Here is a 14,097-nt window from a genome sequence, read left to right as displayed (position 1 = left end):
GAGGCGTACAGAAGAACTCTTAGACCAGCCTCATTTTGTTTTAGAAAGGAATATTTAAATTTATTCATTTTGGACTAACTCTTCCTCTACACTCATTTTTGTTTACCACCCCTGTAGATTCACAAATGTACCATGATTTTGATAGGACCAGAGTTCAGCAGAATCCTGGTCCCAGCTGGAACCTAATGCAGGACTAGGCACCTTCTGCCCAAGATGACTATATCAGCTCCTGAAGGACATGAAGGGGCACACCTTGTACTGCATGGGATTGAATAAGAAAAGAGCCATATGATTTGACTAACCTTCTTGTCCCTACCCAAAAGAAAAATGGAAAGAATTGGAGGCTTACTTGCAGAGCCTTTTCATGATCTCTTCTTTCTAGAAGGTGGAGAAGATGCTTTTGATGTAGGCTGATTAAATGTTCTCTTGGAATGGGGTATAGGCAGCCCCACTCTTCACATAGCTCATACTCCTGGAAGGAAACACACACATCTTCAATCCCTTTAAAATACCGGCCTTATCATTCATCCAACTTTTGCTTGATTTTTCTCAGTAGTCGTTAAGTCTGCTAAGCCCGAGAAATGTTTGGTAAGTGCTTATGGGAACCTCACTATGGGAGTGAAATGAGATCATACACTCAAAGAATGAGTGGCAAGGTAAATTATGAAAATAATTGAAGCAGGCTTACTATTAGTATCATTTTCCTCTTAGCTCTACTACAAAAAAGAAAAGCAGATGACATATGGCAACTGACACTTGGTATCAGCTCTGGGGAGAGACTAAGAAGCGAGAAAGACTGAGAAGACTCTGTTCAAAGGAGACAGCACCTACTCAGCTCTAATTGTTGCCATAAGGACAGGCCCAATATTGTCAGAATTTCAAAAATTAGAAAAAATTTATTTTTTAAATTATAAAATTTCCCTACTTTAAAATTTTGGCAATGAAGTCAATATGAAAAAATAACAATTCTACAGACCAATACTGTATGGGCCAAACATGTTGGTGGTTGGATTCCATGCATGTCCCCTCTCTCTATTCCCCCAACCCCAATTGGTGAGCTGTGGATTGAAATTTCAGAGAATGGAATTGTCAGGGCTTTGTCCAAATATTCCAACATGGTGGTATCTGGAATGCCCTCCCTACAGCTCTGCCTGGGGCTGCCTTCTTCAGGATGCATCCTTGTTTTTCAGGCTATGTTAGGTGCTCTGCCTGTGCTCCCACAATCTGGGCTTACTTCTGTCACTTGGTCTATATTATGTTGCAGTCACATAGGGATGCATCTCACATTACTCCTCTCCCAAGATGTGAGCTGCTCTAGGGCAAGGGCTAAGTTTAATTATCTTTGTTTACTACCTTCTATTACAGTGACTGGCAAATAACAGGCATGCAATAAATGCTTCCTGAATGAATGAATATTTGAATGAGCATCTACATTTTGAACTATGGGATACCAGCTCCTTAAAAGGTAGATAAAATTCCATGTAGCACTGGAGTGGCCAGTAACACATGAGAAGATATTCAAATTCACTAGTAATCATGGAAATGTAAATTAAAACAATAATGAGATACTGTCCGAACAGCAAAAAGTGAAAAGTTGGACAATATAAAAAGTTGGCAAGGATATGGAGCAGTAGGAACTGTGGGTGGGAGTATAACTGGGATAACCAATTTGAAGAGCTATTTGGAAACGCCCTAGTAAAGGTGAGGATGCTCATGCCCGATGACCCAGCAATTCCACTGTAGGTATCCATTTTGTACCTAGTGTACACAGTGCAGAAAATCTCACATATGAATGCAAGGGTGATAATACAAAAGCATCAATCGTATTATTCTTTATATTAATACTTACCTGTATGTTGGCAAATTTCACAATAAAAAAAGCCAAAAGAATATAGTATAGTTCTTAAAAAAATGTGGACATTGATACATGGAAAGGGGTCTACACAACCATCAAAGCAAAATGAAGGGAACTACCACCCAGGAAAATGGTACCTGTGCTTCTAGAATCATGTTCATGACAGCTGATGGGTCCTCAGCACAGCAGTTCCTCAGGGTCTGCCAGTCACACCATGCTGGGGGAGACTGCAAACCTAGAATCTATGGAAAGGCAGGAAAATCCATCAAACCACACTGTAGCTTTTCCTTCTATGAACAAGTCATTGGTGTGTCCAGGGATGGACCATCCCTAGACCTCTGCCCCAAAGTTAGGCAGTCAGAACTTGCCAGGAAAGAGTAAAAAGAAAGCAAATGGGGCAAAGATTCCTTAAGAGAGAAGAGTGACCCTATCAGGAAGTATTAAACAATCAGGGAGTACAGGCTGAGTGGGAGGCCAGGACTGGGGCCTGTCACTGGTGAGGACAATTCTTAGAAGGTCCCATGCTTCACAGATTGTTCAGCCTTCTGGGGCCACTTGTCCCATGCTCCTGTACTCAGAACTCCACCTAAGATATCCCCCTGGCTTGAATGCTCTCTGGGATCACCTTCCATGCAGAATTTTAGCTCTGCATGAAAACTGCTGAGGAAGAATGAAAAGAAAACCTTTTCACTTGCCATTTTCACCCCTGGTCGGGCTCTGGACTCTGTTCTCACGTGGGAAAATCAGAATATACTTTATATTTGTTGTGTAGCTGTGCCTCCTAAATCTGTCTCCTTAAGTCTCTTGAGCTTGAATATAACACATATCTCACAAAAATCTTTCACTTTTAAAACTGTCACTTCCAGACATTCTTTCAAAATGGCTCTCGAAATTTAGTTGAAACTTAAAACAATCTTTCTTCAAGATGTAATATAGAAAAAACATACACAAAACTCAAATATATATGTGAAAAAGTCCTTGTGGACTATAAAGTACTATTCCAATGTTAATTCTATTATTTTTATCTTGCTTGATGCAAACATATTTAAAATTATAGGAACAAATAACACAGAACCAGATAGACGGCCTCCTCACTGTTCACCTACGAACAGAAGCCAGATGCAAAGCAAAACCCATAACTACATTTTCTGTTTCTAAAAATCCCCCATCATATGAGGACAGGCTGAGGTTAGCAAGAGGGTGAGTAACTGTTTCCTTTCTCTTGATGCCAAGGCCCATACCTTCTGATATACCCGCAGCTCCGCTAGCTTCCTCTGCAGCTCACACTTCAGTCCTTCCTGGACAGCTGTGTCTGAAATACAGTAGGCCAGGATCTCTAGGCATGACTCCAGGGGCCACCTGTCCACAAACCGTAGGGCCAGCCGACTTCTCAGAGACGCATCCTTCACAGGAAACAGGTATTGCCAACCTTCTTTGTCTATAGGACAAAAGAGATGCCCAGAGGCAGCAATCCTGGCATCTGAAGAGCTCGAAAATCTAGGTTACTTCTTAAGAGAATGGCTTTGTTCTGTTTCATAAAAACAGGAGCTTGGAGGATACTTAAGATCCATGTGACCTCAACAAGTTTTTACATTTGGAATCATATATGACAAGGAGAAATGCTATACCCCTGTATTTTCTTTGTGTAAACCTGATCATCGTCATGGGACTTTCAGAAGGGAGAAAAGGAAGAAAAGAAAAAGGAGAGGAGAAAAGGAAGGAAGGAGGGAGGAAGGAAGAGAGGGAGGGAGGGAAGAAAGAAGAGATGAAGCTCTGCACATTTTGGCATGCTGCATGTATAGCACTGTTTGTCAGTGGAACTTTAGTTTTCCCTACAATTTCCACTCTATGCTATACATAACTACTTGCAAGTTATTTCGGATAAACTAGTTGTACTCCCTGGATATTCTCTGTCATCATTACTTAGTAGATCTCTCTCTCCCACACCCATTTCACAGATCTGATCACAGAGATATGAAAAAGACTCCAAGCAATGAAGACCACACAGCCAGCCAGAGAGTTTCTCTACCTTCTCAAGGATAGATTTTCTCTTTCCCATGGGGTAGCCAAGGCTCCTATCCAAAAGCCATTCCCTATAGCACACCCGGCTCTTGCTCTCCCTAGTGGAGTGTTGTAGCTCTTTGGCTTTCCACTCTGGTTACACACTGAAATCTCCTGGAGAGCTTTAAAAGCAGGGGTCATCAAACAGAACCTAATCTGCATTTTTTTTTTTCTTCTTTGAGACAGTCTTGCTTTGTTGTCCAGGCTAGAGTGAGTGCCGTGGTGTCAGCCTAGCTCACAGCAACCTCAAACTCCTGGACTTAAGCGATCCTTCTGCCTCAGCCTCCTGAGTAGCTGGGACTACAGGCATGCGCCACCATGCCCGGCTCATTTTTTGTATATATATTTTTAGTTGGCCAGATAATTTATTTCTATTTTTAGTAGAGACGGGGTCTCACTCTTGCTCAGGCTGGTCTCGAACTCCTGACCTCAAGCGATCCACCAGCCTCGGCCTCCCAGAGTGTTAGGATTACAGGCGTGAGCCACTGCTCCCGGCCCTAATCTGCTTTTATAACAAAGTTTTATTAGAATATAGCAATGCTCAGTCCTTTATGAATTGACTATGGCTGCTTTTGTGCTGTAACGGCAGAGTTGAGTAGTTGTTGTATTAATACAACTAAGACTGTATGGCCAACAAAGTCCTTTACAGAAAAAGTTTGCTGAGCCGTGTTTTAAAGTGAATGCTTTCCTGAACCCCATCCTGGGCCTCTAGGGGTGGGGCCCAGATATTTGCGGTTTATAGAATTTCACAACAACAGCTGTGATATGCAGGATTGAGAATATTGCTTATTGGTTACGAATACCTATTTTAAAGTCAAATAGACTTGGGTTCTAATCTCTACTCCACCACTTACCATCCTGGGCAAGTTTCCTAACTTCTCTGAGCCTCAGTCTCCTCTCAATAACATGAGATTATGGTGGCACATTTCTCTAGAATTATTGTGAGGATTAAATGTGATGATATACTCAGTGAATGCTAAATATTACTAGTAGTGAAAGAGGAAGCCATAGCTTTCTGCTTACCACATGCCACAGCACAGCTGAGGACTGCATCCTTTATGCTGCTCAAATCGTCCACATCTCGCCCATATACTTCCGTGAGCTGAAGGGCCCGGGGCCAATCTCTGGCCACCAGGGCTTCCTCAAAAGCCTCAGTCAGCACATCTAGGGCACTGGGAGAATGCAGGCCCAGAAGGACAGTGGAAAGACTGGCCTGCCCACAGAGACTTGCTGCCAGACTCTGCCCCTGCTGGGAGGATCCTCGTAGGGGCTCCCAGGCAGCCAGGAGGGAGGCCTCAAGCATAGGGAATTGTTCCAGAAGGCGTTCACATTCCCGGGCCACCTGCTCTGCAGTGAGAGGCACCTCCCTGCGGCCCCGAAGCTCCTTCCATGACAAGCTGGGCTTGGTGACCTTTAACCCTGGGGAAGCCCCCAGGCAGGCCACCATAGCCAGTAGTTTTGAGCGGGACTTAAGGAAGGCCAAGGTAGAGGAGGTGAGGGCTGGGGGTGATGAATCCGTTGGGGAGGAGTGGGACTTTCTTTCCAATGTGGGATTCTCAGTTGGCCTTGGGGCACTCAGTGTGGAAAGCGGGAGGTCATCCAGCCAGTGTGAGGTGTGCAGCTGAGCCCGGATGCCCAGGCGGGTCAGGAGGGAGGATGTCTGCTGGCTTTGCCGGGAAGAGCAAAGAGCAAGGGGCTCACAGCAGCAGTTGACGATGACCTGTGGCACACTTAAGCTGAGACCCTCTCGGGCCAGAAGGGCTGCCAGCCTGGAGGGAGAGAAGCAGGGGTCATATGAGGCCTGCATACATAGGCACCATTATCCAGTCTTACAATTTCTTTATGCTTACACAAGCAAATGTAAATGCAGGCTCTTATTTATTCCTCTCTTTTTTAAAAAAATTTTTAAACACAAAAAGTAGTCTATTAGACACATCGCTCTGCCCCGTGCTTTTCTACTTTATAACATCTGGGAGATCTGTCCATATTCCTGTACAGAGAGGACTCTCATTAGTTTTACAGCTATATAGTATTTCATTATGTGGCTGAACCATAATTTAACTAGTCTTCTATTAGTGGACAATGGAGTTTTCTGACCTGTTGCTGTTACATACTAGGCTGTAATGAGATTTTACACACATAACGCTTATCGTATGTATAATAAAGCTTGCAAGGTAAGTTCCCCATTGTGGACTGCCAGGTCAAAAGGCACATGAATTTGTAATTTTAATAGATATTGAGAAACTGCCTTCTCACAGGGGCTTTGCCCATTTATATTCCACCAGCCATCTCTGAGAATGTTTGTTTTCCCACAGCCTAACCAACTATTGTGTTCTATCAAATTTTTGGATTTTTGCCTACCCATAAAGTGAAGATTCACCCATTAATCACATACTTTAAATATAAATGTTAGAGGTGTCAAGAGAGAGAAAGAAAGAAATGAGGCATGATAAATTTTAATATAACTGTATAAGAATAAATGCAAAGTCTGGAAGAAATCCTCACCCTCTGTACTAGATCCCAAGCACAAGTGAGCCTTAGATTTCTTGATGAAATAATCAGGGGGGCCTAGGGCCAATTGGTTCTTACCTGTCTGGAGGGACTTGTCTCTCAAGCAGGAGCTGTGACACCAGTTGGGAAGAACTCTGTTGCAGCAGAACAAAAGGATTTCCTACCTTGACATCCACATGATCTGCAAAGGTAAAGAACATGACCTTTGTTTGCACCACTGATTGCAATAGTTCTGAGCCCCATTTCTCAGAATCAATGAAAAAGTAGAGTCAAAATGACGATAACATTGAGAGCCTTGTTAATTCATTCTAACTAAAGGGTACTGGCAACCTGACATTGACCACAGTTTATCTACACCTTGCCACTGCCCTAAAGGCTTCCAACCACAGACAAACTTCAGTGCGTAGGTCTAGACACAGACAGCTTGCTCCTGCTCTCTTCAACCTGACTTAAGTGCATGTAGTACTTGCTCTGGGGACTCAAGTAAGAATCTGGTACTCTTTTTTTGAGACAGAGTCTTACTCTGTTGCCCAGACTAGAGTGCCATGGTGTCAGCCTAGTTCACAGCAATTTCAAACTCCTGGGCTTAAGCAATCATACTGCCTCAGCCTCCTGAGTAGCTGGGACTACAGGCATGCGCCACCATGCCCGGCTAATTTTTTCTATATATTTTTAGTTGTCCTGCTAATTTCTTTCTATTTTTTTAGTAGAGTTGGGGTCTTGCTCTTACTCAGGCTGGTCTCGAATTCCTGATGCTAGGCCTCCCAGGTGCTAGGATTACAGACATGAGCCACCACGCCTGGCCAGAATCTGGTACTCTTACAAGACACTTCATTTCTCTGCTGAGTCCTCAAATCCAAAATGGACCAAGTTTAACAGATATTTCTGAGTCACCTAATTTTACTGAGTATTCCTGTGTGCTGCACAACTATGCTAGCACAAAGATAAATAAAATAGACAGAGATGAATAAAAGAGGAGGACCTTACAAACCTAGTGTCCTTGGCTATTGCCCAGAATCTCTTAATCAAGCACCCTCTTCTTCCTTGCCCTGAACGCTTCCAGGCTAGCCATGACTCCATTTCCACTTTCTTGCTACTTACCAGGTTCAGAGCTCAAACTCTGAAGGAGAACTGCAGCCAGGGTGCTGCAGTAACTGAAGAAGGTGCCCATGTAGTCAGTCTGTTTGCTGCCTGCTGGGGTCTGTTTGCTCAGGTTCTTCTGCAGGAGCTGAGTCTGGATATGCACAGGATGTGTTTCTGCCTCAGGAGTTTTCTGGGCTGCTTGCTCCACCAGGGAAGAGAGTGGAGGACTCCTGGGCTCTGAGAGGAGTATGGCAGGAGAAGGGACAAGGGCTTTAGTCTGTGCATCCAGCTTTTGGTAAATTTTTGACCCAATATGTGAACTAGGCCTCCTATACACTGCATGGAGCATCCTATAGCTTGGGGCTGCAATTACAAGGCAGATATAAAATCCTGTCAGTCACCCGGACATGTGGTGCTTGGCCAGGAAGACCTTTGAGTCTGGAGTGTATAAAATCACTCTAGGTATATAGTTTTATTTTTACCCTGGTGTCTCTGGGGTGGAAGAGCTTTATGAAGAGCATGTCGATTTTCTGTGGAAGGGTTGATCAATATTTACTGAATACCTGCTGGCTATATGTCTCATTAAAATGAAAAAAATGAGCAAATGGAGTGTTGACCATCCTCTCAATTAAGAGGTAGGTGTCTTACCAATAAGTCTAGAGTAAAAAGAAAATTAAAAAAAGACGTAGGGAAACAAGTGAAGTTATGAGACGTGCCCTGGCTAACTAAAGGGCTGCCTAAGCCTCTGCTCCAAAGTATTCCTTCACTCTCAGCTGTTTCCTTTTCCCAGTTCAGCCCTCAACCTGTTGCCAAGCATAAGCCCGTACCTGGCAGCTCTAGTGCCTCCCTCAGTGACTGAAGGACCTGATCCAGCTGCTGGGAGAGGGTGGTGTGGCTGGCAATACAGTCCTCGGTTAGGCTGGGCCAGCACATCTGAAGCAGCTCCGTGATGCTATACCGTGGAGAGCCTCCTCCCTTTTCTTCTACACTTTCTATGGAAAGCAAATGAGAAGGAAAAAGTGAAGTCTGCTGCTGACCCACTGTTCCAAGTCCAGGAGAAAAAAATGGGACAAAAGCGAATCACCTGATTTAGTCTGTGCAGCTGACATAAGTGGATAATTGAGAATCTTACTGATTTGCTGAAGAACAACTGGAAAACCTCGAATGCCATCAGGATTGAGAAATGCATGGTCTAACTGTCGACCTGGAAATAGATGAAAGAAGAGGGAATGTAATAAAGAATTAAGGTACTTTTAGTCTTCTGTTTTTGCAAAATTTTACCTTCTTCAATATTAAGAAAGAAATATATGCTGTGCCATTTTGGGTGACAACCAGCATACCTGGCTTATTCCATGCTTGTGGTTCCAGGACTGTCTCTGGCAAGATGTCTTAGTTATCAATAGCAGCAGATTCAGAATCTCTGCCTTTCCTATGGAATTGCTGTTCCAAGCCACTTGGGGACTTCTTGTGGATTTGCCTTGGTACTGCCCTCAGCTGTGGACTTGGGCTGGGATCACATCTGTCTTTTCTAATTGCTTTAAGTGGCTTCTTTTTTTTTTTTTTTGGAGAGCGGGGTAGGCCAGAAGAGGGCCCGACCTCGCCTCTTTAAGTGGTTTCTTGATACTCTGACTATACTCTAAACAACTTTATGGACAGGGATTATTCCTGATACCTCTCCATATACTTGGGATAATCTAGAAACACAGTAGGCACTAAATTAACTCCTAGTTGATTGACATGAAGCTGTTTCAGCTATTGACAGCTTGAGTAATATCTCCTTGCATTTTAGAATATAAGTATTAACATTAGATGAGGGAGAGGCCAATCACTGGACAAAAACAGTGTAAGCCACAGTATACTTTTTAGAAGGACTATGTGAACGTTAAGGACATTTTAACCAATAGCTCAGAAGTGATCTGGAGAGGTGTGTAGAAAAGAGTTAACAAAGCAGGCCTAAGACTGCTATCCTTAGAAGGCTTGCTTGCAAGGTTGCCCTTGGCTGGCATCTGTGGACTTGACTGGCAAAGAGTTTCCTACACTGATATAAAACTTTCCCTAATTAATGAGAGTGGCTCACTGCACCTAAACTAGTTGTATAATGGAACAGCTGCTTCCCTTCTGGGAGTCTGGAATTCGTTACATGCTAGGCAGAAGGTGTCTTTGTCACCAGTCCCAACAAAAACCTTGGGCCTCGGGTCTCTAATGAGCTCCCCTGTAGACAACACTTTGCAAGTGTTGGCACAACTTATCAGTGGAGGAATAAGTATGTTCTGTGTGACTCTACAGAGAGAAGACTCTTGGAAGCTTGTGCCTGGTTTCCTCCAGATTTTATCATGAGCCTCCTCCCTTTGCTGATTTTGCTTCGTACCCTTTTGCTGAAATAAGTCTTAGCTGTGAGTATAACTACACGCTGAGTCCTGTGAGTTCTCCTAGAAAATCACTGAACCTGGGGGTGGTCTTGGGGACCCTAGACACAGGGGCTCTCCATATCATAACCTATTCATCACTCCTCCCTCCACACTGCTGAGGTAGAACACACTCCTTTCTCCCCCACTGCTCAGTCCTTCCTATGTTTGGTGCCTGTGTCAAGGATGGGCGGGGAGTAGAACTTTGCCTAATTGTATCTTCATATACCTCTCCCTTCACATACCTGTTCCTCTAAGAATTCCATACACACATTCTGGGACATTATTAACTTTAAGGTATGATGGTCTCTCCAACTATGATTCATTAAGTTTTCCCTTATATCTGGTTTACAAAATCAAGACAGTCTTAGGTTTTAGGTTAAGTGAGGTTCACCAGGAGGGGGCATGTAGTCTAAAGGCTCCATTTCCATCGATACCATTTTAGAGTATATATTTCTTTCTTGAATTCATCTGTAAACCAGAAAATAATTCCCTCAGATGACTGCAGATTGCTATGTCTATTAAGAAGGCAAGATTCTCAACAGACTATATGCCATCAGACAGGACATGAGGACATTTAACTAATAATCCTTTCTCTTTGTCCTCCCTCCTCCAATAACTACTTTCTTCTTGCACAACTTATCAAGGCTCTGACACCCATCTCCTCATGTGAGAATAAGGGATAAAGCTAAAGGAGCACACTCACCCCGGCTTTCAAGGCTACTGTTCAGACGCCGTTCAGCCGTTTCCAAGAGTTGTTTGCAGGTTTTCCAGAGCTGGCACTGAGAACAAGCTAGGTCAAATGCAGCCATGGCAGGAGGACTGAGGTCTTCCAGAACCTCTCGCAGGGGGTCAGTGGGCTCCACCAGACTAGTGCTTATCCAAAAGTCCTCCTGGAGTGTGAGGATGGGGTCTCCAGAGCTGCTGAGCAGCTTGTCAGTCACATCAGAGATGGAGTAAAACACCATTCCTGACCACCCAGCAGTGGAGGAAAAAGCAAGGGGTTAAAATGATTCTAACTACTACTTTTATTAGGAAAAGCAATTATCTTAAAAACGTTTGAGGTGCATCTGCACAAGATATCTGCTATGTATATTAGCACTGTCATTATAGCCCACTCTTGCAGCATCAAAACAATGGCATAAAAAGGAAAACCAAGAGAAACTCAGAATGGTCCAGATGAGGGAGGGCTTCTTCCAAATGGGATCTAAAATTAGATTGAGAAAGAATGAGGTGGCTCTGTGTGTGATAATCAGAAAAGAACTCTAAAACACATTGCTAAAAAAGCAAGGATGATATGAATATTGTCCTTGACAGCTGCTTTATATTGAAAACAAAAAGGATATATATATATTCGTGTGAATAAGCGCAGTAAGTTTCTGGGAGAATACATAAGGAGCAAAGTGTGATGGTAACTTGACATATAGAGCCTAGACCAGGAAGAGATGTGAAAAGCAGGACAAGATTCTGCCTTTAAGATATGAAAGAATGAGCTTTTTTGTAGTGCAGTCAAGGTCAGGAATTGAGATCTGTGAATCTCAGGCCATAAAGGTTAATACATAATTTCTTCACTTTACTGAACAGTAAAATAATATGTTTTATTGCTGAATAATTACATGGGAAGGAAATAAACTCCTAACCATTTTCTCAAGCCAGATAGTGGCCATCAGATCACATGATGGAGAGAGCCTTTGTGTTTTTCAGTTTAAGTCACATAGGCCAAGCTTAATGGAGTGGCTGGAGTGGCGGTATGGGAACACCACAGTTAGGGGGGTTGGGTGCAGCTAGAGAACTACTCCGAATGTGTCAGGATTGCTGTCTTTCAAGGGAGATGGTCTGCTTTGAATTTCTACTCACTCTTCTGAAGAGCCTAGGATATAGGTGGTTTCTCCCCTCTTACCCTCTCCTCCCAGCCACCTCACCACCTATGGTGGCAGCAGGGAAGTCTGACCTGCTGCCGCAGCACTGCCAATGGCCTGTAGAGTTGAGCGGCCACTGCCAGTTCTTCGAATGGTGTTGCTAGGCCCATCGGCGTTCTGGTTTTCAATCTTGTGCTCTACTTGGGCCAGCTCTTGGATCACCTCCTGATAGCGCTCCATGAACATCAGTTCCCCTGAGCTGGGTGAGGACTTCAGGTTGAATGTGAACACCACCTGTGATGGGAGAGGGAAAAGTGTGAGCCGCAATAGACCCACTGAGTCGGGAAATGTCTAGATATAGGAGATCTTGTTAACCACTAGACTATGGCCCTAAGATGTCTGTTTTGCAGGGTCAGAGAAACACTCAATGTTATTATAGAAGAGTAGATAAAATATAAAAATTCATAAAAGCCAGTAGAAAATAGGCAAAAGATGTGGACAATTTCAGAGGAAATATATATAACTAATACATAAATGAGGAAATGTTTTCCCTTACCAGTAATCCAGGAATTTAAGTAACAATATCATTTTGGATCTATCATAATAAAAATGTGTAAGAATAATCCTTGGGGATAGTGTAACATTAACTGCCACAGCTTTTTTGGAAAGCAATTTGGCAATCTATAAAGTTTTAAAAATGGCCGGGTGCGATGGTTCCTGCCTATAATCCTAGCACTGTGGGAGGCTGAGGCTTGAGGATCGCTTGAGGTTAAGAGTTAGAGACCACCTTGAGCAAGAGCGAGACCCCATCTCTACAAAAAGTAGAAAATTAGTTGGGCATGGTGGTGTGTGCTTGCAGTCCCAGCTACTCGGGAGGCTGAGGCAGGATGATCGCTTGAGCCCAGGAGTTTGAGGTTGCAGTGAGGTGTGATGATGCCACTGCACTCTTCACAGGGTGGCAGAGCAAGACTCTGTTTCAATCAGTCAGTCAATCACTCACTCACTCACTCAATAAATAAATAAAAGATTGTATTTTTTGATCTAGTAATTTTTATGAGAAACTTTCTTAAGGAAATAATTCAAAAGGCTTAATGGCTAAAGGCACTATTGATTTCAACTATTACAGTGTTGAAAATAATCTAAATGTTGAGCAAAAGGGAAATGGTTTAATGCAGCTACTTGATCACAGTATTGTAAGGTCTCTAAAATCAAAGTTACAAGGCATATGCTTATATTGTATTATAAAAAAGATATGATATAAAGTTCTAGATTCAAAATGATCTCAGCTACATAAAAGTCATATATATCTTGGAAAAACATTGGCCAAAAATATACTGTATCTTTAATATTGGCTCTTCCATACAATAGGATTAAAAATAATTTTATTTTCTTGTTAATACTTTTTGGCATTTTTTAATAATATACATAACTTATTCTGTAACTAGGTTTAAAAAAGAAGATTTTTATTAAAAAAAAGAAAGATCAAGGCTCAAGGACAGGAAGTGGAGGACATTTAGGGGTAAAGTGTCATGGGACCCCCAGCCCACTTCCTCTGGATCTGGATATAAGAAAGGCTGAGGACAGTCCTATCCTTACCTGAGGATCATAATTATCATGATATTAAAGCATGAGATCTAAAATGATCAGAGGAAATTAAACAAAGATTATCTTATTATATAGATGTTTCTTAGATTTATTCCTGAACAACTGAACTCACACAAAAGAAAAATTCTGAACTACGTGTAAAGGGACTCTCATAAATACACCAAGAGAGTTTTAAAAATTAGAAGAGTAATATTTTATGCTGTTAAGTTTAAGCAACAGTAGGACTCTTGTATTTCTCAGTTTTTACATAATTCTCTTAACATTCCCTTGAGATAGAAAAAGTAGGTATTATATTTAACTTCAATTTTCAGATAAGGATACTGAAGCTCAGAGAGGTTAAGAGTCTTTCTAATTATGACTCTAATGCTACCTTACCTATATGACACAAATAGTCTAGTTTGCTAGCTCCCTGTCCTTCTTGTATATTGACTGGCATTCTATTTATTATTGACAATTGTCTGCATCAATGGTTTTTAACTAGATAAAATATGTATGTGTTCACAGAAGGAGCATAAGGAAAGAAATAAAAATTTCAATGTTTTGAAGTAGTGGGATTATGGCTGAATCTCTTCTTTTAATTTGTTAAAACACCCTTTATGTTACAAACACAAACAGTTCAATGTCTTTAAATTTGCAATGCTGATGATGGGCCTGGACACATGGAAACTCTCTCTTGCTTCTCCTGCTCGATGTGGACCCCCAAGTGCTCCTGGGTGGC

At 42.4% G+C, this 14,097-nt stretch overlaps 1 protein-coding gene across 2 annotated transcripts in view; it reads right to left on the bottom strand.

Annotated features, from left to right (window-relative positions):
* ZFYVE26 (zinc finger FYVE-type containing 26) overlaps window positions 1–14,097 on the bottom strand; it is a 63,118-nt gene that overhangs the window by 30,475 nt on the left and 18,546 nt on the right. The window contains exons 15-24 of one of the 2 annotated variants that reach the window (XM_045565224.1): window positions 11,867–12,068; window positions 10,622–10,885; window positions 8,595–8,714; window positions 8,338–8,502; window positions 7,529–7,747; window positions 6,506–6,608; window positions 4,940–5,685; window positions 3,097–3,293; window positions 1,993–2,097; window positions 350–472 (exon numbers count right to left, since the gene is read on the bottom strand). In XM_045565224.1, coding sequence (XP_045421180.1) covers window positions 350–472; window positions 1,993–2,097; window positions 3,097–3,293; window positions 4,940–5,685; window positions 6,506–6,608; window positions 7,529–7,747; window positions 8,338–8,502; window positions 8,595–8,714; window positions 10,622–10,885; window positions 11,867–12,068 — 2,244 coding nt within the window. The remainder of the gene's footprint in view (window positions 1–349; window positions 473–1,992; window positions 2,098–3,096; window positions 3,294–4,939; window positions 5,686–6,505; window positions 6,609–7,528; window positions 7,748–8,337; window positions 8,503–8,594; window positions 8,715–10,621; window positions 10,886–11,866; window positions 12,069–14,097) is intronic. The other variant, XM_045565232.1, reaches the window with a different exon arrangement.

Source organism: Lemur catta, chromosome 1, assembly GCF_020740605.2.
Source record: "Lemur catta isolate mLemCat1 chromosome 1, mLemCat1.pri, whole genome shotgun sequence".
Lineage (NCBI taxonomy): Eukaryota > Metazoa > Chordata > Mammalia > Primates > Lemuridae > Lemur > Lemur catta.
Note: the sequence above shows the minus strand (reverse complement) of the source record. Positions and strands in the feature narration are given on the sequence as shown.